The sequence below is a fragment of the Marmota monax genome, unplaced genomic scaffold (assembly GCF_021218885.2).
Source record: "Marmota monax isolate L192 unplaced genomic scaffold, Marmota_monax_Labrador192_F-V1.1 WCK01_AAM20220418_F8-fsc00087, whole genome shotgun sequence".
NCBI lineage: Eukaryota > Metazoa > Chordata > Mammalia > Rodentia > Sciuridae > Marmota > Marmota monax.
The window spans coordinates 3817896-3845290 of NW_026693476.1; the positions used below are offsets into that span (position 1 = coordinate 3817896).

A 27395-nucleotide genomic window follows, 5' to 3' on the forward strand; every position below is an offset into this window, starting at 1 on the left:
TAAAAGTTGAATGAAAAAAGAAAATGTGTACAATAGCTAGTACCCAGCTTGGGACACGGTAACACTCCAACAGTGCTACCAGATGCTCACCAACAGTGCTACCAGAGCTTGCTCACATGCTGTGGCGTGAAGATGAGCCTCCATTCAGAGGCAGAATGGTGAGTGCTTAAGATCATTCTGCAGCCAGATCACCAAGGGCTCAAAATCTGGCTCCTCCATTACAAACTTGCTTAACTCTCCATGCCTCAGTTTCCTCATTAAAAATGAGGATAACAGTGCCTTCCCCTCGGGATTGTTGTGAAGATCGAGTTGCATGTTATGAGTGGAGAAGCGTCCTGGCAGATCAGAACCATGTGATCAGTCACTGTTGAGGTTTTCTTTGTCCCTGTTTCTTCACCTCGAGTTCAAGCAATGACACCAGTGTCGGCATTCCAGTGTTCACAGTACTTTCCTTGAAAGATTTCAAAACTTAGAAATTCTTAATTAGAATAATCACACATCATTTTCAGTCTCTTTTCTCTATTCATCTGGGTTTCTCTTCAAATACAGTCAGATCGAAATTCACTTGTCCCTCTTGAAACGGCAGAAAAGTTAGCAAACCATGGGAGAATGGTGCAAGACCTGTGGGATGTGTGTGGAGAATTGCGAACCAACGTCGCCAAGAGCTTAGAGTGCTCTAGAAAGTTCGGGGGGTGTGATGCACAGCAAGGTGCTGGCTCCTTGTGACCTTGGGCAGGTCTCTTAACCTGGAGATCAGCTTCTCAACTGCAATAGGGAGACACTATACCCAACTTGCTCTGACTCCTGAGGTGGGGTAAATTAAGACCAAAGGTATGAAAAGCTCCTGTAACTTCTAAGGCACCGGGGGAAGGTTAGGAAGTCTCTTGATCTATTTGAAGCATTATCTATCCTATAACAATAACCTTTTGCATTAAAAAAAAAAGTTTTCAAATAAGCCCCAAATTCTATTCTTGCCAACAAGCTGGGCCACAGCAAGTGCTTTTTATGAGAACTAACAAGAAGCCTATTTTCCTTAAAAAAAAAAAAAAAACCAACTAAAGAGTAGGCATTCTTTTGACAACTTTCAAAAATAGCTCGGTGCATTCAATGAAACCATCTTTGAAAACAGGAAAAAAGCACTCCCCATCACTCTGCACCTAAGCCCAGTAGGTTGCTGGTGCAGTGAAGGCTTTGCATAAAGGGAAAATGGAACGGCCTGTCATTCTGGTCAGGTCTGATGAAGACCTGCTATTCTGATGTCTGAGGCTGGCTTTTGTGCGTTCCCATGTGCCTTTCCTCCTGTCTCTATACTTTACAAAAAGGCTTAGAAGTTATATTTCCAGCCCAGTGACTCTTTCAGCCACTTCTGGGTTTGGATCGGATTTAGCCCAAGGATCGGCGGGTGACCAGGCCCACACAGTGCCAGGAGAAATGCCAACTCTGCTCCAGCCCTTGCAGACTGCCTGTCACAGGTCATCCAGCCCCGCTGAGGGCTCTAATTGGGAGGAAAGACATCTCTCCTTCCCCAGCCAATTTTTCCACCTCATAATTCAGGGTCTCCACAGGAAGGACAAAGGGGGCTGGACACAGGGCAGGAAGAGGAAGAGGGTCCGAAAAGAAGATACCGGGAACCATTCAAACGTTCTCCCCACCTCAGCTGCTGGACATTAGCCAACGCCTAAGTCTCCCTGGGGAGCTGGGGTGATTGGCTTTGCTTTAGAAAGTAAAGACAGGCAGTAGTTGGTCACAGTGAGAGCAGACTGAGGTTTGCCGTAAGCCTGCGGGCCCTGCAGCAAAGCCCTGCTGTGGCTTCTCCTCCTCGTTCTGACCAGTACAGCTGTGTGGTGAGATGCCAGGACTGCCACCGGTTATGGCATTTGGGGGGGGCTGTTTGATTTGTTCCCCTCGATTCTACTCAGATGTGGAGTGCAGATCAGATTGACCAGACTTACAGGGAGTGAGAGCTGATGGAGGGGAAGTCAGACAAAGTACCCTAGGTGTGAGAAAGGTATCACTCTTCCTATCACAGATAAGATTGGCACCAAGGAGGAATAAAGGCCAAAAACCCGAACCCTGGTAGGTCCCACTCCTGGCCAGTGCGCTGGCTGCTCACATTCACATGCAGTTCCAAATACTACCTCTCTCCACTTGCCCACAGCTGGATGTCTCTCCATTTGCCTTAACTTCTCTAAATCCTGTCCTGGGACATACTGTTCCCTGCTGGTCTTGGTCACTGCCACTGTCTGAGATCTCCTATCCATTGTCCCCGTCACCTGTCTATAGGCCTATTTCATCAACTATCTGCCACAGAGCAGTATTACTGGTCTCTCTCCAAGTGACTGCAAATCCCAGAGTCCTGATACAAAGCAGGCAGTCACCCAGGTGTCTCTGGAGTTCCAAGTTCTGGGCTCTGCACACAGAAGTACTTAAAACAAATCTTCGGGTCATTTTCCAAAATGGAAAGAAAACTGAGATTAATATATAGCAGTGACTTATTTGCCTTCAGAGCCACACAGGCATCTTCAAAACCCTCAAAACACCATATGTGGTGTGTAGAGCATGTGAATCAGACACCAATTCCCTCTGAGGATCAATTAGGGTGGCAAGTAACCTTGAACGCTAAATCACCCAGTCCTCCGTGTGGTAGGAGCAGAACCAAAGGAATGAAAGAGGTGACTGCCAACTCAATGGCTTAAGTGTGACCTGACTCCAAACAGGGGCTGAGCCACCCGCCTGGGCTCTAGCCAAAACAAAGCCAATTGTTCTGTTTCTCACCAAGATGCCCTTGCCGACCTTGGCCACTTGGCCAGCTTCACTACTGCAGATCACACACATCAGCACATTCTGTCCAGGAGTCACAAGGGCCTGGGGAGTGAGAAGCTTGAAGTCAGACATCCCAGGGACCATCTGAGCATGTGCCATGCTCCATGCTGAGCACTGAAGACCCCAGAAGAACCAGGTCCTGCCTTAGAGAGTTCATTGTGGAGGGAAAATAAGCTCCTAACACCAAATGAGAGATGCCACAATGGGACATGAACTCAGCCGTGACATCTGAGTGAATTCTAAACAAGACTAGTCATATTATTTTGCACAAATTACTTAAATTTCCTAAACCTCAGTTTATCTGCAACCATGGGATTGACACTACCTGTATCACAGGTTCTGTGAAGACTAAATATGTAATTCATATGATGTGCTTACCTTTATTTATCCATAAAATAAATGACGATCCTCACTCTTGTAGCTAACCCGAAATAATGGGATTTTTATGCAGAGGCTTAAACTATGACACCCCAGTTGATTTCTAACTTTTTCTCATGAACATATTTTCAAAACACTCAACCCGTACACATCTGGGAGTCTTTAACCTGTATTTGATTCTTTATTGGAGGATCAGTAGTGTGACCGTATAATTTACTGCCCAAACCAGGATATCTCTGAGAGTTAAAAAAAAAAAAAGGAGGGAGGAATGATTAATAATTCCACTGGAATACCACAGTAAACCAGATGATCCATTTGGGGCAAAATGGAATTAATAGTCACTTTATGCACTGCCCAGAAGACAATTTCATGGTCAAGGCAGGCAGTCATCACTAGGTACACCCTTTCTGCACCACTTTAGAAAGCTGTCCACAAGTTTTGAGAATAGTCCTGACAAAACCTGATAGGGTTTGGATGTGAGACCTCCCCAAAGAAGTTCATGTGTGAGACAATGAAAGAACATTCAGAGGGGAAATGAGTGGGTTATGAGAACCTTAAACCAATCAGTGAATTAATCCCCTAATAGAAATTAACTGAATGGTAACTGGAGGCAAGTGGTGTATGGCTGGATGAAATGGCTGATTGGGGGGAATGGAGTCTCCCTCTGCTTCTGGATCATCGTGTAGCTGCTTCCCTCCACCACCCTCTTCCGCCATGATGTCTGCCTCACCTTGAGTCTCAAGGGATGGAGCCAGCTGTGTATGGACTGAGACCTCTGAAACCGTGAGCCTCACACCTCCCCAATAAACTTACTCCTTTAAAAATTATTCCGGTTGGATCTTTTAGTTGCAGCAGTGAAAAAGTCAACTAAAACAAAACCTGACTTGGCTGGCCCCATCCAAAAGTCCAGCTAACCGATGCACATAGACACCCCCACTACCTATACACAGGTTCATGCACACAGCTCCTCCCCCAAACCAGAAAGGAATCCAGCCCTGGTCCTGGCACGTGCATCTGTCATACTGACGACCAGCTATCTTCCAGGGATACCAGTTGGCCTTTCTGCCTCCTGAACGCCCCCTGCCCTTACCTCAGGTGTCCCAAGCTGTAGAACCGGGACTCTCCATCAGTGGAGCGGACCACCTGCAGCGTGAACATGGGCTGCAGCTGCCGGAGCTCCAAGAGGACGATGGCCAGGTAATGGATGAAGAGGAGGGCATCCACGAGGGAGACCGCGTATTGCACAATGCCCTGGTAGTTTCGGTCCCGAGAGTCCAAAATACGGACTCCATAAAAAAGCCAATAGGAAACCACAAAAAGGAAGATGAGGACCAATAACAGGGCTCGGAACACAAACACCCGTGGCACGTCGGCTTTCTGCTTGCGGAAGAAAAGGGCCCAGGTTCCGATGAGCAGAATGAGGAGTTTGAATGACACGGAGATAAAGAGTCCCTCGCAGATTGTGCCACAAGGTTCCAGCTCATCCCTCCACAGGATCGGGGGTAACAGGATGAAGGCAATGGGAGTGAAGAAAACTAGGAGTCCCAGAAACGAGGCGATGGTGAGGCCCAGGTAACGTTTACAATCCAGCCCCACGCTGTCCTCCATGTCCTTGCTGATCCTGGCAATGTCCTCTTGGGATATGCTGTGCTCCGAGGTGCCCGTGATGGCTGTGGTGGTCTCTCCCCAGTTGTCATCCTGATGGGAGAGGCGACAATGAGGATGATGAGCCCAAAGAAGCAGGTCATTTGTAAAAGCCACCAGAAGACACAGTGTATGTGGAGAATGCACCCCATTTACCCAACTCTACATGCTGGGCTTTCTAGAAAATGGGAACTGAATAAACATGCAATAGAAGAATTTTAAACCTTAACAATTTTCACTGAAATCTTCAACATGTATCATGTATTTATCTTTTTTTAAAAAATTTTTATACCATTTATTTATTTATTTATTTGATACCAGGGATTGAACCCAGGGGCACTTAAGCCACATTCCCCAGCCCTTTTAATTTCGTATTTTGAGAGAGGGTCTTGCTAAATCGTTTAGGGCCTCTCTAAGTTGGGGAGGAGGGCTTTGAATCTGTGATCCTCAGCCTTAGCTTCCCTAGCTCTGCTGGCTTGTATTTACCTTTCCAAACAGAGAAAAACATAATTAAATCTTTGTATTGTTTGGGTGATTCATTAGCATAACTCTGATTACCATCCCTGGCCAGTTGACAAGTCTCAAGAAGCTCTGGGCCTGGGGCTATTTGCCCTGCAATAAAGACCCAGCTGTTGGATTAACCTTGTGAGAGATCACTTACAGAAGAAGCCCCCTGTGTTTTCCTCCTAATGCATGCGGACCTCTAAAAGCTTACAAAGTCCAAATTCTGGAAGTGGGGAACATTACCACACACTCCAATAGCTCTGTGGAGCAATAGCTCTGTGGCACAGAAAGGGAACTTACATCACTATAGAAATCCAAGCTCACCTGTGGCTGGTACATGCATTTAAAAAAAAGAAAAAAAAGCTCTGTATGATGTCTGTAAGACCCTCTCAGGAAGTAGCAATATAAAGCACTTGCTGACAGCAGTTTTCACTGACCAAACTAAGCAAATTCAAGAATCAGAAATTCTTTCCAAAACACATGTTCGGGGCAAACTAAACACCTAGAGCATACAAATAACCAGCATTATTGTCCTGTAGTTTTACTCTCTTGCTTTCTCTCTCTCTCTTTTTTTTTAAACTTCTAGGTAGTTGCTAGCTGGAGCAATTAGTCTATTCATTTAACAAGATCCTGTTGTTAGGGTCTCAAACACGCCTGCTATTTCCCTAGCAGCTGTGACTTCATTCCAAAGCACAATAAAGCAAGAAGGGACCAAAAAGCTATGAAGTCCAAAGAAGTTTTGCCTCAGAGATTTGTGCATATGATTTAACTCTCTCTCTCTCTCTCTGTCTCACACACACACACACACACACACAAACACACTGAGTCACAGCAGCAAGATGGGTAAAACGAGGACATCAACTTAAAGAGATCTACTCAGGTACACAGATCTCTCATAACCAAATAATTCCAAATCTAGTAATGATTAAAAAACAAAACAAAATGACCCATGACTTATGAAATGGACAGGCTAGGTTTAGAGGTGACAGTGGTGGTAAAGGTCCCAACCGATGAACAAAAGACCTTCATCATGGAAAATGAGAAGTACCACAGAATATAAAGGCCATTCCTATGAACAGCCAGAAGCTCCCAGGACTCTTGGACATCACTGGTGGACGTGTTAAGTTGATAAAACACTTTTGGAGAACTGGCCTGGCAGTTTCACAGAAATCTGAATACACCCTTAACTAGGTGACCCAGCAAGTCTATGCCTAAGCTTTACCCCCAATTAATTAGAACATATGTCCCCAGAAGATTTGTACAAGAATGTTCTTAAATGCTTTGTTTGTGAACAGCCAAAGTGGTGCAACTCCAATGTCCACCCACCAGGAGAACAGATAAAAGAGAATTGCAGTAAATTCATACAATAGAATACTACTCAGCAAAAAATGAAAAAGAATGAACTGTTGAAACATATCAAACCATGGATAAATGTCAAAATCATGCTGAGTGAGGAAAAAAATCATATGATTCCAATTACATTAAATTCTAAAACAGACAAAACTAATCCAACAGAGATAGAAATCAAAACAGTGGTTGCCTTGGAGAGGTGGAGATGGGGATAGGGATTGACCAGGAAAGGCCTGGGAGAATCTGTGGTGAAGAGTGTGGGTTGTAGAGGTGAATTCATCTATGAAGACTCACTGAAATGTTTAAGATCTGCTTTATTTCTCTGTGTATAAATTTAGGTCAATTTTTTTAAAAAAGAAAAAAATACATCAGCCAGGGAGAAAGATACAAATTCAAAGACAAACAAATTTTGCTTAATAACAGGTGAGTTCACAGTCTACAGGAAACAATTTACTTTGTAACCCTCTTCATAAAGACAAACACTGGCTTCCAGATTTGTATCACAGCTAGGAAAAAGTTGCAAATCAGTGCTGAAGTAATTATTAGTACCTTGTGATCATTTTCTTGCCAACCACATTGCTCTGATGTATCTGTTCATTTTTTTTTTTTTTTTTTTGCCAAAGAGTTACTAAATCTCCTGTCCAGTTTAAGAATTTGTGCACATCTGTGCCTAAAACAAAATGTACATGTACAAATGTTTCTCCAAAGCCTGAGGATTTTTGAACAAAAAGGAATGAACTCCTCTAATCCAATCCTCCAGATTTTCAATGAGGCCAGCAGAGGCCCACTCCACTTGATTGCCCAAGGTAATACAGCTATTGAGGTATACAACCTCTGAATGCTTTCCCCACCGCATCACCCTGCAGTAAACATCAACAGCTTCCCAGTGAGTACACAGTGTAGAGAAGCTACAAACAAAGAAATGTCTTCATGGCATTTAGCATCCACTTCCAGGAGAAAGCTGACTCTTAAAGCACTTAATGAAGGTCCAGTCCTAGGACTGGCCCCATTGGTCCAACTGTTCATCTGTCCATTCATCCATCCATCCATCCATCCATCCACCCAACCACCCATCCTCTCAGAGCCAAGGCAATCAGTGCAACAGTTCTAAAGGCATTTGCTCATCACTGAACAAACCCCACATTCAACCCACACCTGCATTTTGGGATCCCAGAGCACCATGTGTGCTCTGAGGAACTGCCAGTTCTGTCCGTGGATGTGACTATAAGCGCCTATCTCTGTGCACCTACAGTTGTATTCAGATACAGGCTTATCTTCAGCCCTCTATCTTTACAGCTGTGTGTGCACACTTGGCTTTGTTTGTGTGAGGCAAGGCTGGACACGCATGTGTTTCAGGAGGTGCAGCGGTTGTGCAAGCATGCTTCTGAGTCTAGCTCAGATGTTGATTTAAGTCAACAGGCTGCCAGGCAGGGGCCCAGAGAAGAACCCAAGTGATATCTTCAATAAAGAAATAAACTGACCATATTTCAAAATTGGGTGATTTCCTAATCACCCTAATGCCTGGCTTTTCTTTTCTTTTCTTTCTTTCTTTTTTAATATTTAGTTTTTAGAAGTAGTTGAACACAATACTTTTTATTTTATTTATTTTTTTATGTGGTGCTGAGGATCGAACCCAGGGCCTCGCACCTGGTGGGTGAGCGCTCTACCACTGAGCCATAACCCCAGCCCCCTGACTTTTCTTAAACACTGCAACACCCATCAGCACTTAGTCCTTGCATTTCCAAGCAGCAGGAAGTCTCTGGAGCTGAGAGAGCTGCTGTCCCTTAGAAGAGGAAACAACTTCTCCAGTTCGTCATAGATCCTTCTCTCCATCCCAAGGTCTTCATGCTGAGGGATCACAGAGGCCATTACCACCCAAAGCTTGCTTGATATATACCTGTCCCTTCTCTTTGATCCAGGTGGTACCTCATTCATCCTGTTTCCCTACCAGGCCTGAGTGTCCAGCCCCTGGTTTATTTCACATGTCCAGGAGTACATCTGAGCTGTCCTAACTTCTTTCCTCATCTTCCCAACACTACTTAGCCTTGTTGGAGACAGAGATTCCTTCCCTAATACTGTTCCATTTTGGAAGGAGTCTCCGGAGACTCCAGCCTGGAACTTTTCCCTTCCCTGCCCCGTCGTCAGCAGTCCTGGCTTCTGTCCAACACCATTCAACGCAGGCCAACCAGTCACACTTCAGGAGAATCCCCAAGCTATCCAATGGCGGGACAGGCTGTCCTTAGACCAACAAGAAACCACAGGACATAGATAAACTAATTAACATGCTAGAAAAATAAAGGTTAAAAACCCAAGAGAGCCTATTGCAACAGGACTTAGGAAAACATTTACAGAAAAGAGACGTGGTCAAGGGGCAGCAGTATACTTACAGACCACCTGTGAGCCTTACCTGAACTTCCTCGGTCCGAGTAGAATCGTTTGCCAACAGGGGCTCTCCGGTGGGAGCCTGAATGGTGACAGATTTTTCTGACCCTCTGCCATCTTTATTTCGGGGTGATTTGTGTCTCTCTCTAGTTCTCTCCCTGGGGGACAAAAAATGATAACAGCGAGCACATTTCATGTCACAGTAATTAACTCTCTGGTTCATCAAAATGCATTATATGTTTCATTTTGAATTTAGGAAAATCGTATACACACACAGCACCAATACCCACCCATCCCCACCCCTTGCAAAGAATAAAGTGTCCTTTATTCCCTACTTAGTATTTTCTTTCTGCCATTCCAAGACCTGACACAAAGACTGTCACTCCTCCTCTATCAACCGTGGTCTTAATTTTCCAGAGCCTCAAATTTTTCAATTCCTGAAATGGAGGCACATTTTATGGTAATAATTACTCACTTGCCTTGGTTATAATTTGCCCAAGTTAATTTTCTAGGATTTTATTGGGCCATCACTGTAGAATATCTAAGCTTTGTTCTACCCCCCAAAAAATCTGGGACACATTGTCACCCTATACTTTTGGACAAGAGAAGAAAGGAAACTCTAAACCAGGACAGAGAATCATTTTCTCCTAATTCTTACGAATTCCAAACTAAAAGTCATTCCCATAGGTTCTAGGTGAACTCAAAGACACCCGCAGAAACAAACAAAGCTAGGACAAATGACACCCAGGAGTGTGTGTGTGTGTGTGTGTGTGTGTGTGTGTGTGTGTTCAGGCCTCCTAAGGAGAGCAGACTGCGGCATACTTTCAACCCAGATGAACTTTTCTGGGTGGTCTCCCATGCTGACTGAAAGGGCACCCCACTGTGGGGGTTAATATTGAAGTTACAAATCAATCAATCACTGTGGCCAAGCCCAGAGGTCACAATCTGGTCAATAACCACCTATGGAAAGTAGCACTCTAGCCTCCAGCTGCCAATGGTGAATCCAGGAGCGACCCAGCAATAGAGCCAGCCCCTCAGTGGTCAATAGTCAATAAGTTCCCTTAGCCTCTTGTCCCCGTAGGCCACTTGACATCAGTCCTCCTTCCTATGACCACTTGCCCTCATTCCCAAGACAGGGAAAGCATTGCACATAAAGGTTGTGCAAAGAGTCCAATCTTGATCTGTCCCTACCAGATGTGCGACCTTGCACAACCTCTAAAACCTCCATCTCCTCATGTAGGAAATGGGGAACAATAAAAATAGATAATGTACATATGCCCAGTACATAGTAGCCATTGTGGCTTACTGTTATAATAATATCACTACTATTATTAAAGACCAAGAATGGTTTCTTGACTTTGTGAAGCAGAGTTTGTTACCTTGGAGAAAGAGATGTAAACAGAACCATCAACACATCATCAAACTCCCTTCCTTTCCACACAGATCTTCTACTAACCCACCATTTAGCAAAACAACAACAACAAAAACCCAAAAAGCAAAAACTGCCATGTGCAGGTTTCATGTCAAACTTGTACCTTATCATAAGCATTGGATAATTCTTTCTAAGAACCAAGAGGCACCCATGGCTGCAGAGGATCTTTCAATAAAAACAGTTCTATCCCTAGAATAGAACTAGGAATAGACAGATTCTGGTTAACTCTTTATTTCAACCAGGCAACTAGGAAAAAAGTCATATAAGTGGCGAATTTGTTCACCCAAAGATATTACAACACAACGTCAATCATCTTTGTCCCCATTCCAATTTCAAAGCACTTCATTATGTGCTTGATAGTTTCACTCAATCCTAGCTATAATCCTCTGAGACCAGTATTACTGTTCCCATTTTACAGATGAGAAAGCTGAGGTCCATGGAATTTAAGTGACTTCCCAAAGGTGTAGGAAGTGGCAGAGTAGTATCCAAATCCAGGTCTGTTGCCACTATCTCCATTCAAACCCACGACGCTACAGTGTTTTGAAAAACAATTTGGAAGATTTTACAGCATAAAATTCCCGATGCTCACCCTCATACCCTCACATATGTCAAAGCTACAAGAGCAATGAATTACGCCTTAAAGATACTACTAGGAGTCCTGATTGCACTGTGACCTTAGATAGCACAAAGTTGTGTGCCCCACACTCTCTGTTGTCTAATAGGATCATTTAAAAAGGTACTCCGTGTGAGAAGCAATAAACAACGTGGGAGAGATTCGCCCATGCATGGCCAGTTTTCAGAATGAGTCGTCAGACAAGGGCCAGAACTGTCTCTTTGGTAGGTCGTACCTGCAGCCAGACATATTCCCTTCTTACTCTTACTGCTGCCACATTTATCATTGCCGCGGCCGTCAGCCAAGTCACATGCTTCCCTAACCCATCTCTCTATTCACAAGTCCCATGGGTCAAATCCTGTGACAGCACAAATTCCACTGGAAATCAAAATCTTTCACTGAGTGCCAATTCCTGGATCCTGCACACTAGCAGGGCAGAGAGCAGGTGGGGGAACCGCCCAGGGCTGGAAACAGACTCTCTGCTCTCTCCCAACCCCCAACCCACCCAGCCTGGCTCCTACAGAAACCAAGAGGACCCAGACAGGGAACGACTGTCTAACAACTACCCTGGTAACATCTGAGGAAAACCAGATAAGAACCCTTAATCTGATAACTTGAGGGGAGTTTTCCATCCTCCAGAGCCAGAAACCAGTGCCTCTCAAACACCAGTGTACAGAGAATCCACTTGGGGTGCAGATATAGGTAGACTGGCAGGCTCCACCATCAAGGGATTTATCTGGAAGGGATATGATAGGAATCCATATTTTCCACCAGCTTCTCAGGTGTGCAGGATGTAGGCAGTCTAAGAAATTTCCCCCAAGATTCTCCAACCCAACTGGCCCTGGGCAGGGGGCTACTGGAGTGACAGAGTATGCCTTGCACACAGCAGGGGCTACATAATGGGAGCCACGAGCCTATGCTCAGCTGCACCATGACACAACGCACAGTGCTTCCTTATTAAAATAGTGCAAAGTAGGTGAAGGACAGTGTGCAACCAGGAATGAAGGCTGCCCAGAGCCGAGAACTTTCCACGCAGGATGTTATGGTTTGGACATGAAGTGCTTCCTACAAAGCTCCTGTGTTAAGGCAAGAAGAGCCAGAGGTGAAATGATTGGGTTGCGAGAGCTGTAACCCAATCAGTCCATCCTAGTTTGAATGGACTAATGGTTTAATGTGGCAGGTGGGGCATGGCTGGAGGAGGTGGGTCACTAGGGGCATGCCCTGGAGGGGTGCACCTTCTCTGTGGCCCCTTCCTGGCCTCTCTCTCTCTCTCTCTCTCTCTCTTTGCTTCCCAGCCACCCTGCCCTAAGCAGCTTCCCTCACCATATCCTTCTGCCATGATATTCTGCCTCACCTTGGGCCCAGAGCAGTGGAGTTGGCCCACCATGGACTAAATCTCTGAAACCAGGAGCCAAAATAATCTCTGCCCCTTTAAGTTGTTCTTGTTAGGTATTCTGGTTACAGTGACACAAAGCTGATAACACATAGGTCGATTGAGGGGAACACAGAGCAGGTCCTATCAGTGCACCAACATTGTGCCGGGGGTCGGCTCTTTGTATTGGTCTTGTTATGAAGGAAGCACACAACCCACCATACAGCTTTCACAGAAATCACTACTCCTGCATGACTGTTCCAGGTACTAAGTCAGGGTAGGATTTAAGAGCGACTTCCAACAAAAATATTGCCATCCATCCAGTGCTTTCCAGTCTGCAGAACTGCAAGTGGCCACTTCCTGGCAGCAGGGGCCCAAATGCTCTCGATGCTGTCACTCCAAGGAATCTCTAAGGCTTCCAAGTTTCCTCTGGGAAAGTATTCCCCATTCATGGAGACAATGGGTCCACGTGTCTATGAGCATGGCAATAGGAGATCAGAGGAGTAAACAGTTTACCAAACCAATGAATGAGGTGTTACAAATAAATACATACTTATGACAGACTTTTCCAACTTGGCCTAATTGGTTGGATCACCTATGTGCCTTTGATGAGCAGCTGTATCATCTAAGGAATCTTCATATCTTCATCTCTAAATCTATCCCCACACACCCTCTGCCCATATAAGCAAAGATAAGTATATTTGTGTGTGTATGTGTGTGTACACGTGCATTAGATGGTGGGAAGAACAAGCAGCAGTGTGTAGGAGGCACCTACAAATGTCTGCACCTTTGTGTGTATATAAATGCATCTATTGAGGCCAATTCTGGAGCTGAGCTCTTGGGGGCTGCTGTAACCAACCCCCTCAGTATGTAGCCAGAATCCTCTAATTCCCATACTGTTTCCACTTACACTCGGAATTTCCTGGGAAGATTATTTACTCTTGTTTCTGTTGTTTGTCTATTTCTATTTGGGGAAAGCCAGCCCCACCGGTTACTCCTCCCTTTCCTTCTCCACCACTACCCACTACCTGTCCTCTCTCTACTGACTGCTGGGTCTGGCTGGCTGCTTCCTCTGGGCCCTGCCTGGGGTAGGAGGGCTGAGCACTGGGCAAACTGGAACTGAAGTGGCCTCAGAACAAAAGTACCATTTTCTCCACTGTCCAAGCAGCCCTCTTTTGGACGATGCACCTTAATACATCAGTCACACCAGCTGTCCTTCACTTCCCTTGCAAAACTGGCATTTCCTTTCTGAAGGATCATGAGCCTCAAATCTGTAGGGTGCTTCTACAAACCTTGTAACTTCAGGCAACAACGCTGTCCCAGAGCCTTGGTTTCATCATCTGTAACATGGGCTACCACCTCCCACCCTCCTAGGACGGCTGTGACCATGGGAGGAGCCAGCAGGGACTCCCAAAGTGGCTGTTCATATTATTGGCAGCTGCTGTGTTTAAATTAGGAAACTTACGCTCTGAATCCCCGGGTTAGGTAAGGTGGGCTGAAGTTAACTGGACGATCTCTGGAGACCACAGGCATCACCAAACCAGGCCAACAGCCTCTTTGCTACAAGAGTCACCTGTCAGCTCTCCAAGATGATCATGATGTCATCAAGCATACCATTTTTGGCGCACTTTATTATTCCTGAGTTGAAATCGTACTAAAATTACCAAATCGACAAGGCCCTCCCCTTTCTTGCTCTTCCATTCAAACACCTGACAGGGCACGGAGGAGAGTAACCTGCCCAGGGAATCTCCTGGGACAAAATAGATGTCCTTGGCTGTGTCTCAGGCCTGCTCTCATGCCTGTGGAAGGTACAATTACTGCTTAACATTCTTTATGCCCTAGCAAAGCACTCCATAGCACACATTATCTGTAGATCACAACTCCCCTCCAGTTTCTGTACCCGGCTTTGCCTACAGTCAGACAATTCACCCCCAAGGATAATGGTGTTTTGTAAAGAACCATGAAATGCACCTCCAAACCCCTTGTGCTCACATTGCTCCACTTAGAGGTCCTCTCGGAGCAGCATTCAGTACAATTCCTTGAGTAATTGATCAGAAGCCTCGGCTTGTATTAACATTTGCCAAGTACTTTCCACATAGGTCCAAGAAGGCACTGAGAGTTCTGTGTGTTGTTTTAATACAAAGTTATAGTTCCTGGAAGTTCCCACAACTGAACTGGGCTATCAATTTCTGGGGCCTCCAAGAGGCAGAGAGCAGCAAAGGGTCCCAAAGCATGGAAGTCAGAATACAAGTGTAGACAAAAGGGGCCAGAGCTGGTTCCAATCCTGCGAGCTGTCACCTGTATTCATCCCCAAGTTTCAAAAGCACCCCAAATTCCTACTTCCATCACTGTGGCGTGAAAGAGGAGAGCCCGGAATGTTGACGAGGGAGTGGCTTTTCCCACTTAGGTCCAGAGTTGATATTTCAAAACAGCCGCTTCTGGTGTATCATAACTAATCTGGTAAGTTCACCCGCTGGTGGAAATTTGTGATTGGATTTTTATCACCTGAGGTTTCTAGCTCTCTCAGGACCTGGGCTCTGGCATGTGACTGCAGGCTCCCTCGCCCCACCCCTGCAACAGCCACACTTGAGCACTTCTGCTTTCTTTTCTGATTAGAAAGGCCAACCTGGGCTCCAGTGCAAAGGGTCAAATATGTGTGACTATAAGAGCCATGTATAAAAACTCAGAAATTAATGAAAGTTTAAAAAGAAAGTTAGCCACCCATAATCCTATACTCAGAGACAGGCTTGATTAATACTGATCTTATTATGTGTAGATAGAACTATATAAGACACAATGTTTTGAATCCCATTTTTTTAATAACATGGTCTTGTGACATTTTTCTCATATCATCAAATAATCTTTGAAAACCTTTCCTTTGTACTTTCTTATTCATTTTTTTAATCACAAAAGACATACTTATAAAAAAAATTGAACAACTACAAAAAGACAGTATAATTGAAGGTCCCATCAGTCACCATCTGTGGCTGACCCCCTTCCCTGGGAACGGCTACTCTTGGCAGCTTGGAGAATATGCTCACAGATCTCTTTCTGTGTGTGTAGATCCACCCAGGCTCATAAATAAATTAGCAAATTTGAGATGCACAAAACAAAAGCTCACTCTGCAACAGTTGCTTGTGTGGAGAGGGAAACAAACACCAGGAGCCACCGTTCCCACGCTAGTGCAGAACTGTGGCCATGGTGGGCTCTTGGGCTGGGATCAGTGGGTACCTTAACACCGTGGTGCCATGACAAGGGACTGGTTAGCAACCTCCAACTACAGTGCTAGTTTAAATGCTTTACATAAATTAAGATTAAATCTTGTTTAATCTTCTTAGAATGCTGTAAGGAGGGGATCGCTGTACCCATATCACAAATCAGGAGAACAGGATAAATGGCAGCACTGCAATTTCATCAGCTCTACTCTCAACCAGCACAGCACCCCCTATGTATTAATTTATTTCTTCCATCATTCACTCGTCTTCCACTCAGCAAGTACTCTGTGGGTCAGCAACACGCAGGCCCTGTGAATACCAGTGCAGACCTGCCATCACATTGTAGAGGAGGGAGAAACTGGCCCCATCACCCCGGACAGTGCTTTCAAAACCCAGGCTTTACTTGGAAGATTAGTCAAAGAGAAATAAGGGGCCTGGCCAATCACGCGGGTTTGCGTGTGAGCCTCATGGCAAGGCATCATGGACAATGAGTCAGCAGCCTGGGGTGACACCCACAGATCAGCACAAGTTTTTAAACTTTTCATTTGCATTATTGGTAAAAGTGACATCTAGAAGTACCTAGAAATGAAGAACATTCCCACTGCCGGGGAAACTTTAATTTAAAACCAATTGTGAGAAATTTAGGTCATCAACAGTAATGGTGGCTATAAAATGTAAATTGGTGGTATAGCGACTCCCAATACATGTCAACCGTGTTCAGCTTCTCATGCACCGGAGGACTGAACCTCCAACATGAACATCCCTGCAAGCAAGCGGTTTGAAAACTGAGTCTAGAAAGCTCCAGCAGCCTGCAGTTTTCCCCAAACAGAAAAGTGGAACAATTGACAGCTTACATACCCTTGTCTGTGAGATTTTTTTGAATGGCTTGAATAGTATGAATATCCAGAATATGTGGATTCGGTATCCATAGCAATGAACAGCTTCCTCTTGATGAAGGAGCAGGTGCTGTTTCTCCTTCAAGGCAGATAATTTCACCTACTGGTTCCTAAAGCCTCAAGGGGTCTGGGAACCAGAGGAGGAGCTTCTCTTCACCAGGAACAAATTCTGGGAAAGAGGAAAGAAAGAGGGATCAATCTTCAAAGCCAATCTTAACTGGGCTGAAGGATAACGGACAATAGTCACCTCTTCCCAGGTGCCTAGGATGGGTGTCAATTGAGCCAAATCCCATCCCAGCAGCAGGAAGATGGGTGGTGGGAGAGCCAGGGCAGTGGTCCATTTCCTGAGCACAGCCTCACCCTCACTGGCTTTAGCTGTAGGAAGTGACTTCTCACACCAATGCTAGACAGAATGCCCAGCCCCCCACTGCCAGTTAGTTGAATAAATAAATAATACTTAGGGAAGTAGCTTTTGGGTCATAATTTCCAAATGTCAATTTAAAAACAAATTCTATCTCTTAAATTCAAGAATCCAAACACTTAAAAATTTACCTTAAAGAGCTAATTCTTAAAGAAGAATAATTATTCCCTGTCTCTAATACTAAAAAGCTAAAAACAATCTAAATGACCCCCCCCCCCCCCGCCCAAACAAAGGAATCAGTAAGGAAACTCATGGTTCATCTAACCAAAGAAATATCACATATCTGTACAAAGTGATAATGATAAAGAATGGAGACTTTTATGATGAATGACAAATTCACAAAGCAGGACACAGGATTGAAGATGCACGCTGAGTCTAAACATTACAGTTACAATCACAGAAAATAGCTTATGTAAGAAAAAAAGAATTAAAAGAGGACATCAGAAAATGAAAGACCATGATTGATTGATTGCAGGCTCCTGGGTCCTCCTTCCCCACACTTTCATTAGGTATTGCTTTGCAATAAAAATAAATTGGAAACATTTCCAAGTATATTCCTGAGTCCCCACTTGCTAAAGCTTTACTTCTAGGAAATTCTGTCTCTCCCAGCACCCCTCCAGAGCTGGACTCCGCCCAACAGGGCTCCTCCTTCCAGCGCCCCTGGAAGCTGAAACTGCAAACACAGCCAGTGAGATAAGTGTGAAGAAAACACAAAGGAGTGGCAAATGCCATACCCCTACCCCTACTGGGAGGAGGCCCAGTCTCCCTGACCCCAGCTAGCAACAAGTGTCTGAAGGGAATCTGGCGGGTTGGGGCATGAATTGGGCCTGCATGTCACATCACCACACACCAACCCACTCCCCAGGGCTTCGAATACTGATTAGGATGAGACTGTCCTGACTAATTGTGCAAGGTCTGTCTGCTACCCAGGGTTAGCCTCCTTTACCCAGGGTATCCTGACTCATCGTTTCACTTCTCCCAGGCCATGAAGTCCAAGGCGAGCCCTGAGGAAGCCTAAGTTCCAGCCCAAGCTCAGCCATGTCTTACAACCTGGGATAAGCCACTAGCCTTCTTGAGCCTTGTTTTGCTAAACAGGGATAAATCAACTAGGCACCACCCTCATAGGGCTAACATGAAGACCCAAGCAGATACTGTAGTATCCAGAGCTGGTTGCAACCCCATACTTGACTCACTTCCTAGCTACAAGACCTCAGTGAAATGATTAAACCTCTGAACTTGCAAATGGCAGGATGGCTGTAATGAGCAAACATGGCCAGGCACAGGGTGAATGAAAATTGGAGGCCATCAACACTCCCTTCAATGGTTCCAAACTCCAAGTTCCCCTTGTCCTCAGTGAGAGAAAAGCTTGGGAAGGAGCCGTGGGGGAAGAGCCTGCGTGGGAGGCTTCCCACCCTGAGGCTCACCTGCAGTCCACCACTTACTAACCAGTTTTGCACTTGAGCTTAACCTTGGAGCCACAGGTTTCCCAGACCCTCTTTGGGGGGCGGGGGTAACTGTAAAGATTAAATGTGAAATACAACAGGCATTTAAGAAAATGTTAGTTTGGCTCCTGGACTAACGTCCACCTTTCTGGAAACTTCAAGAGCACCTTTCTCTCTCCCTGCTCCGTCTCCTACCATTATCACTAGGCATTCCAGTGAGCTCTCAGCATCTTACAGTCTGACTTCCTTTCTGCTCCAGGTTTTGGTGCTTTTTTACCAGCTTCATACCTGGCAGACACCAGCCTTGGGAGATGCAGCCAATATGTGCAGCCTGGAATGAACTGAGTCTCTTTTCCTGAGAGCCCATGGCCCACTCCCTGTTGACCTGCATGTGTCAAGAAAACTGACCACCCTTTTTCAGATTCATAATTAACCGTGCATAACTCCTACACTCATTTCTGCCTTTCAACCATAATCCTTAATTCCTTGTTCCACCCTAATATCGAATGTTTTCTTGCTAAATGCTGAGGGGTATCTAAGAGGCGGGCAGCCTAGGCTCTGCACACCAGTGCTGATCCTGTCTCCATGCTTCCCAACTGTGACACCACAGGTTAGATGTTGACCTGTCTGAGCTTTCAAAGTTCCACCCATCCACAAAGATCCCCAAATAAAATGAGGTTTATTTAATACTCTCTTTCAAGGGCCGTTGGTAAGGATTAAATGGTGGGGAGCCTCCAGCTCAGAGAACCCAAGTTTCATTCTCTTCCCCCGCTCTGCCAAAGGTCATCATTCTTTATTCTCGTTAAAACCTTGACTATCCATTAGGGCAACTTCAGGCATGTCTCTCAAAGGAAATCACAGCCCCCAAGTGCCCTCTGGGGAAAGGCTTTTCCTAACTCTACCAACCCCCATGCCCAGTTTCTCTCCCACGCTTCCTGACCATACTTGCCAAAGCGGGATCTGTACATGCTGTCGCTCCCTGTCACCACCAAATCCTCCATTCTCACCTCTCCACGGAAGCAACTCACTGTAGTTGCCCAGAGACTGCTGTGAGCCAAATCCAAAGATCAAACCTGTCATCCTTCTCCAAGTCCTTCTTACCCAGGTGATCCATTTATTCACCTCTATATTTAAAGAGTAGCCATGAAAGAATACTCTCAGCAAGGATAGGGGTATAGCAATGACAGAGACACACTGCTGTCCTTTGGGACTCTGCTCCTGGCTGTCTTCCGATTCAATGGCACTTGTACCTCTACTACATCTCCAAACGTGTCCTCCCTTCTCCTGTTAGGTCATCCCTTGACACTCAAAACATGCACCATTATTCTTCTCCATCTGTGGATTTACTATGGTACAGGCTCTTTGGAGGCTGTGCCATACTTTGATCATATAGGTCCCCAACAAATAAGGCCTGAAGGACAAAGCCCAGATGAATATTTCCTGCTTGGATATTTCTTGTTCCATTTGGGATTATCACCACCCCCTGCTGCTCTCTCAAGTCTTGGCCTAATCTTTCTAATTTCCTCTGCTGCAGTGATACCATCATCCTATTCATCTTATGAACCCAACCATATACCATTTGGGGAACACTCACTTCCCTTTATCCCACACCTCCGACCACTGTTAAGCTCTGCTGGTCCAGGGTACTACCCTCATGCTGCTGGTTCACAGTAACACTACGCCAACCTTAGCAAGACCTCTGGGTTTCCTCAGTTAATCCAGTCAGTGAAGAACCTGGCTCTTCTTCTAAGTCAGACTGTTAAGATTGTGGTTACCAATTCGTGTTCTAAGATCTGAGTGAGGATTAAGGAGAAGCAACAGGTAACAAACTAATAAAATCCACAGTGCACTCATTTTAAAAGAGGGTTTGAGCTCAGGTTAAGAGCTTCGATCCAGTTAATAAAGAAGCGTATCCTAAAGCTGATCCCTGCAAAGACATATTTATGAGACAGTTCCCTGTATGCACCAGGAATTGACAGCACTCACACAAGGTCAGAAGGGATCCCTTATCAGGGAAGATTCTAAAGTATAAAAAGGAATCAGTTTCCCTGGGTAATAAGTTTACAGGCTGCTGCACCAGTCTGAATGCATGGAGTCATTCAAAGGAGAAAATTTGGACCCTAAAATCTGGAACTGCCTCCTTATTGTACCCGTCACATGACCTATTTTGTTTGGCCCAGGCTGGGCAGCAGTCAGAGGCCAGAGTGACCTTTAAAATTACAATGCAGACATCACTCCCCTGTTTAAAACAACTCCATGGTCTCCCCCTGAATTTTGAATAAAATACAAAATCTTCCATTTGATCTCAATGTCCTGCCCACCGGGTTCCTCTAAGGCACGGGCTCTTTCCAGCCTCCTATCTTTGGCAGAATGCAGTGTATCTGCTGGTATTCACTCTTCACATGCCCAGTTTTGCCCAATTCCTCTGAATTTAAATATAGCTTCTTCCAAGGGGCCTCTCTGATCCTCCAATCTAAATCAGGCCCTTCCCAGAACCCAGCACTCTTCCTATCCCAAAATTTCTACCTACTTTTGCTTGTATGGTTATTCAGTGTCGGGCTCCTGTATGGACTATGAGCTTCACAGGGTAGGAACCACTTCCAGTACTCTCTCTCCAGTTCCTAGAATATAATCAGTATCCAATAAATGTTTGCTAAATGAATACTGGGTTCTGCAGCAGATCTAAGGACACAGAGGCATATATTCACTGTGGAAAAAATCCTTGCAGAAGTAGATACAACAGTGGTGTCAGAACTATGGAGAGTTGTAGCCACACCACTGGCTCACACCAGAGTTCATATTCCAGATGCATCCTGACCCTCCTGTCACCCACCCCTTAGAAGCTACAGGCACTGCTTGGTAAGGGGTGGAAGCCCACATCCGGACAGGAAGGGAACTCTTCAAGCTACAACGCATGCCAGCAAGAGGAACACCATTTAGACAGGTGCACAGGGTGCTTTTTTTCTTAGTGGAAGTGCCTTGAATTCTGGAATTCCCAGGCAAAAAGGCCCAAAGGATCTCTTTCACCACCCTTTATTCAGAGCAAGAAAAGGTCAGTGGCCTCAAATAGAATCTTCCCCTAAAGTCATGTTCACTCACATAAAATACACCTGACTTCTGACTTGAAAGAAAAACAGTGCTCAGAAAATCATGAGGGAAATAATAGGTTATGGTAATGACAGTGGTAAACATAAGCTAATCTTCATGAAAAGCAAATTATAAAAACATCAACAGCTTTGCCTAGAGCTATTAAGTAATTAAGGGGGCTTTGGTTGGGAGGGTAGAACATAAACTGTGCAAGAGGTACAGAGATGTACACGGAACTTCAAGAGTCAGCCTCTCTCCCAGAGGTGGATGCATTTCCAAGGGAAAGCATAAAGCACAGTTTATGTATCAACTGTGTTTATATATACTATGTGCATTACTTTGAATATTTTATTTTTACCATACATAGAATCCTAAGGGTTCACTCCATGATTTATTGTTTATATTTTGAAGTGAATATTTTGCTCCAAGCACACACTTTTAATTATATAAGCCTCAAGGGGAAAACAGCAACTTACATAATTTTGTTTAGAGCCAACTTTTCCTCCAGAGAATACTAGCTTATGAGCCCAGATTCTGGAGTTAGACCATCGCCATTCAAATCCTGGCTCAGGGTACTCTTTAGCTGGGTGATCTCAGAGCAAGCTACTTTTCCGTTCCTCAGTTTCTCGACTGTGATAACAGAATTACATTTTTTACTTACCTTATAAGTTTACTGTGGGTATTAAATGAAATGATTCCAAAAAATCATTTAGAACACTACCAAGCACAGGGTAAGCACAACCATCGACTATAAATTCAGTAAAGTGAAATTCCTGGGTTAGGAAGAATACCTTTGAGTGGCATATGACTTAACATACCATTTTCATTGAATTTTTACGTGTATCATTTTGGTTTGATAGTCAACTTTGAACAACTATTATTAACTGTGGCTAAGTAATTTAATAATTTCTACTCTGCCCCTTGCAAGCTTCCTCAGGTTGGAAGTGAATGTCAGATACATTAGAGAACATGGTGTGGGTGTATCTGGAGGACCACAAGGTTGAGTAGAAGAGTTCAGAGAAGGATGACAAGAACTAGAAAACATTTTTCTGAACCTGTGTCCTAAAACACTGTCCAGGTCACTGGCATGAGGATCTACAGGGCCTGTGGCACTTGTGACATACCTAATAATCCTTTCATGGCAACAGAAGTCTTATAAATGAATAATTCTGGGCCACTATTCACATGGAGAGAAAATATCAACCTCCTTTTACCTGTCTTGCCAATGATTTCAACTCACCTTCCCAGAATAACTGCTCCTGGCTTAAATCATTAATTACTTCTGAAATGCCTCCAACTGCTGCATATAGATTTCTAAGAGCTGTGAAAGGTAAATGCATTTGAGGCTCTACAATGGATATTTGTTTGTAAGCAACCCCCTGCCCCTGCTAGACTTTTGAGCTTCAGAGGCAACAACAACAGAAAAAAGAAACACAATTTCATGAGAACTAGCTCTTCTCTGAGTTCTATGGTGCCAGGTCCAATGACAACTGTGCAATAGCTGGGACTCAGGAAAACGCGGGCAGGAACAGACAGTAGCAGAACATGCAGATGCCTTTTCAGCAGGTTTCACTGAGACCAAGACTGCTTGTAGAAACACAGCCTCGCAAGCAAGCCACCTATGAAGAACAACCGAGCACCATGCCCCAGTCTCCTGCCACATACAGCCATGCCCCCAGTTCATTTTACAGAGAGATGATGGCAATTATAGTCTAACAGCTTACATTTATCAAGTGCTTACTATATATTAGACTCTCAGAAGTTATTTGCATGCAGTATCTCACTTAATTCTCATAACAAGCCTTTAAGGGAGATAAAATATTAATTTCATGGCACAGTTAAGGAAACCAAGGTCACACACCTGGTATGTGCTCCAACTAGGGCTTGAACTTTGGGAGACTAATTCCAGAACGTGTGTTCTTTGCTATGGAAAATTTATAGCAATGTAGCAATTACCAGATCTGCTTATTTACATAGAGGAGGGTAGGCAACAATCATAAATTGTTCCAAACCACATTATAACCTCACAAAGAATTTGCAATTTCAACTTCTATTCACAGCTTCAGTGTCCTAACTAAGCATTGCAAGGGGTGTTAGTTGGGAGCGGGGTAGGGGGGTAGTTCAGTAGAAAAGAAATGAATCTCAAATAGTTCTAGTTCTTAAGGGGCCCACAACCCAAAGACAGAGACCTCCAACTAAAATCCAACCTGATGAAGGCCCATCAAAGCCAAGCAGCAGATGAAGTCTAGAGTAGCTAACAGGGTATGTGTATGTATTAGGAGGATAAAAGAGACGGTACTTTCCTCATTCAGCATTTATTAATTTTTCAATAGACAAGGATGACATTGGAATTGTTGCTTCATAAGGAAACTTTAAATTTCCTTTATGGTTTTTGCCTATTGCTCAACACATAAAACAATAAAATGCACTGTCTGGCATGCAGCCCTTGCAAATATGCCACTCTCAGAATTCTTCTCCTATTTTACTTACAAATTAAGTTGCAACCAAGTCACACTGCCAACACTGTAACAGTGCAAATTTCACACTGGGTGTTTTCACCAATCATATTAGGAGTCACCCACATTTGGAAGTGCTAAACGCTCACGAATAGGTGAAGGGTGTTATTTCTTTGAACTGCAGAATAGAACAGTTTCCTCCCAACAAATCAAAGCCCCAACCATATCACATTGATTTTATTCAAAAAACTCTAATTAGTGGTTACATAAAATAGCTAATTATGTCTCCCTGGATTCAGACAGTTTCTGCCATCTCCCTTAAAGAGCCTGGGAGCTGTGTAATCAAACAACCCACCCACAGGAAAGAGAATGCTAATTAGCATTGTTGATTGGTGACACAAGTTGTAATATTTTTCAGCAACCCTGTAAAATTTATAAACATGTCAGTGAAAACACCAGATTCTCTACAGCTTGCTAGCTTTTGGAATAAGTCTTTAAGAATACATCCATTTCTAACCACAGCCACCTCAAAAAAGGGCTTTAACGAACTGCACGTACTGGCCACACAATCGCACCCAGCCCTAACACCACCCCAGGAGCACGGCAAGGATCTCTTTCTCAAGGCGTGGGAATTATACCTGGTTTGGAAGTGTAAAAGCTGAGCAACAGATTTCTTGGGCTGCAAGTCTCACCAGCTTCTCGCCAGCCGCCAGGCCGCGGCTCCGCCCCACTTCTACCTCCACCACCGACGCGTTTAAATTTTTATAAAGCTTCACACTTTTCTGGGCGCGTTGCTTGGGGCAGTTCAAAGGCTGCAGGAGGAAATGAGGTCCTGCCAGTGGCAAACATTACCCTAGCGCAGCGAGACTTCCCAGGATAGGAACATCTCGGCAGAGACTGGCCGGCACGACTCTGCTCCACCCCGGCTTTTTTGAAAGTAAACTCCTACCTGCCTGTTGCGCTCTCCGATGCGCAACCGGACGCGCCCCCCCAAGGCCTCCCGGCTGGCTCAATTTTGCAAGGGAGGTGTGAGACACAGGCCAGCTCTGTCCCGGTACCTGGCGATCGGCCAGGTGGCACCCGGGCGCTGGAGATTACACGAGTCCAGTCCGGCAGAGGGGTGGGAACCCCGGTGCGCGCCCGGATCCTGGGGAGCGCAGAGCCGCTGAGTCCCCACCCCTTTTGGCCCAGATAACTGCCCCCATCGATGCTCTGCACTCCCTAGCGGCCGGCACGCGCACCCAAGTGGCGCACCCCAAAGGCCAGTCAGGGGTAAAGGGGGGCGTCCAAGATAACGCGCTGGAGTCGGGTGCAATGGAGAGCGCAGGGCAGGGGCGGGAAGGCGCCCCGTGCAGGGATGGGAGGAGTGGGGTCCCGGGAAGCACGACCCGGGAGCGTTCTGGAGGAAGCCAAGGGAGCCGCCGGCCAGAGAAGAGAGGGCCGCGAACCGCGATCGGAGTCCGGCGGAGGGAGTGCGGGAGGAGGGTGCAGGGGCGCGCCGAGTCCGGACGGGGCATCTCCCCACCCGAGGTCTGCCCGTAGGCCGCCGCCTCGCCGCGCACGGCCTCCCGCGGGACTCACCTCCGCGCTGGCCGGCTGGGCTCGGCGGCCCGCGGTCTCGGCTCACAGCGGCCGCGTCCCTGCGGCCTGTGCTGGGCTCTTGTAGAGGCAGAGCCCCACCACCGCCGCCGCTGCACTGCTGCTTTCCGCTTCCTGTCCCGGCGCCGCCCCGCAGCCCCAGCCCAGCCCTGCAAGCCCAGCGCGGCCGCGAGCCAAGAGCTGCGAGCGCTGCGGGCCCCGTGGCGGGCCCGGCCCACCTGCAGCGGGGGGGCGGGGCCGACTGGAGAGCAGTCACACTCGCTAACACAGGGGCCGGGGACGACCCCCCCCTTACATACATTCACCTTCATGTACACACTCACACTCAAACACGGACAGACATCCAGCAACCCACTCTTTTTCTTTTTCTTTTTTTTTGGCATACACTCACATGCATCACGAATTCATGACCCAGGGATTTACCCTCCACCCCAGGTCCCCGACAGGCTTGCACTCCCAAGCTCATGCACATACACAAATGCACACATAATTAGAATTATGCACAAAATCCAAATCGTTTGCTTTCACATAAGGCCCACATATTCACAAGGCTCAGGAACTAACTTCCACCACCACCCCCGCCCACCAAGACACACTCTCAGTTACACATATTATAATAACTGACCCACAAATATTCATATACACCCACGTCTCAATCCACATAGTATTCACACTTAAACGCACCAGTACCGCAAGAAATGACTCCACAAATAAATAGCCATACACACTCACACTACTACAGGCTGTCACTACTCCTCCCCTAACAGAGCAGGCACTCCCTGCTTCAAGTCTCCTAGAAATTGCTGAAAGAGTACATTTCTGATGACAGGTAGTCCAAGGTTCTGTGCTGATTCAACCTCGTCTACTTTTTTTTCTGCACCTTTGTTTCCCTGTCTGAAAAATGACAAGGATGCTAATGTGTACCTTGCAGGATTGTGATGAGATTTACCAAAAGTGGAAATGCCCAATAGGCGAGGAGCAGTGGGCGACTATTTTCGTGAATATTTGCACTCTTAGTTGCCTTGTGTTGTTAGGGTTAGGGATCCAGATTAAGTATGTCAGATCTAGCTGGACCCAGAGTTGCTGCCATGACAAAATTTTCTAGTGGAGGCAGTGTATGATGAACTGCTGAATTTGCAAGCGTTGTCTACAGGAGTATTGTGAACATTTAGGCTGGGAAACCTCAGCACATCCTGGACTGTCTTAGGGACCTTTAGCCCCAATCAACCCTTAATCCCCCATCACTTCTCTCTTATCCCCTCTTGCACTCATTTCTCCCTTATCCATTACACATCCTAAGCGGAAACCCAGATGTTCAACTTTACTGATTTTCACCACTCCCAGGATCAGGATCCACTGCCCCCCCTTGGTACCCCAGACCATTTGCACCCACACACCTGACCTATCTGGGCTCCTGAGGAAGATGCTGCAGACTCCAGCAGAGCTAGATCCCCCCAGTAAGACCAGTTGACTGTCCACCAAGACTGGGTGTAAAATTGTGGAGCTTTGCCAAAAGTATCTCATTTTGACATTAAGAATCTTTAAAATTAAGCAGGATTTTTTTTAACTCAAGTTGTGATGCTGCTGTAAAATAGAGTCCTCAGTGAATTTTCATGGAAAGTAATTTCAATTTATTTCAGTTATTACCTCTAGTCACCATACAATGTTTTTGTGGGAAAGAAGTGTAATCTCAAACTATTTTAAAATATTAAATTCACTTTTAAACACTATTTACTATTTGTTTTTATCCAACAATCTTGGATTTTAAAGTTGAGAAGTTT

At 45.5% G+C, this 27395-nt stretch overlaps 1 protein-coding gene across 4 annotated transcripts in view; it reads right to left on the bottom strand.

The window, feature by feature from the left end:
* Vangl1 (VANGL planar cell polarity protein 1) overlaps positions 1-25745 on the bottom strand; it is a 52786-nt gene extending 27041 nt beyond the window's left edge. For 2 of the 4 annotated variants that reach the window (XM_046458229.2, XM_046458226.2), the window contains exons 1-4: positions 25597-25745; positions 16572-16778; positions 9107-9239; positions 4292-4899 (exon numbers count right to left, since the gene is read on the bottom strand). In XM_046458229.2, the coding sequence (XP_046314185.1) occupies positions 4292-4899; positions 9107-9239; positions 16572-16642 (812 nt within the window). In that variant the 5' untranslated portion in view covers positions 16643-16778; positions 25597-25745. Of the gene's footprint in view, positions 1-4291; positions 4900-9106; positions 9240-16571; positions 16779-24653; positions 24917-24964; positions 25140-25596 lie in introns of those variants that run through there. The other 2 variants (XM_058583594.1, XM_046458228.2) reach the window with 2 other exon arrangements.
* Between the last annotated feature and the right edge of the window lie 1650 nt (positions 25746-27395).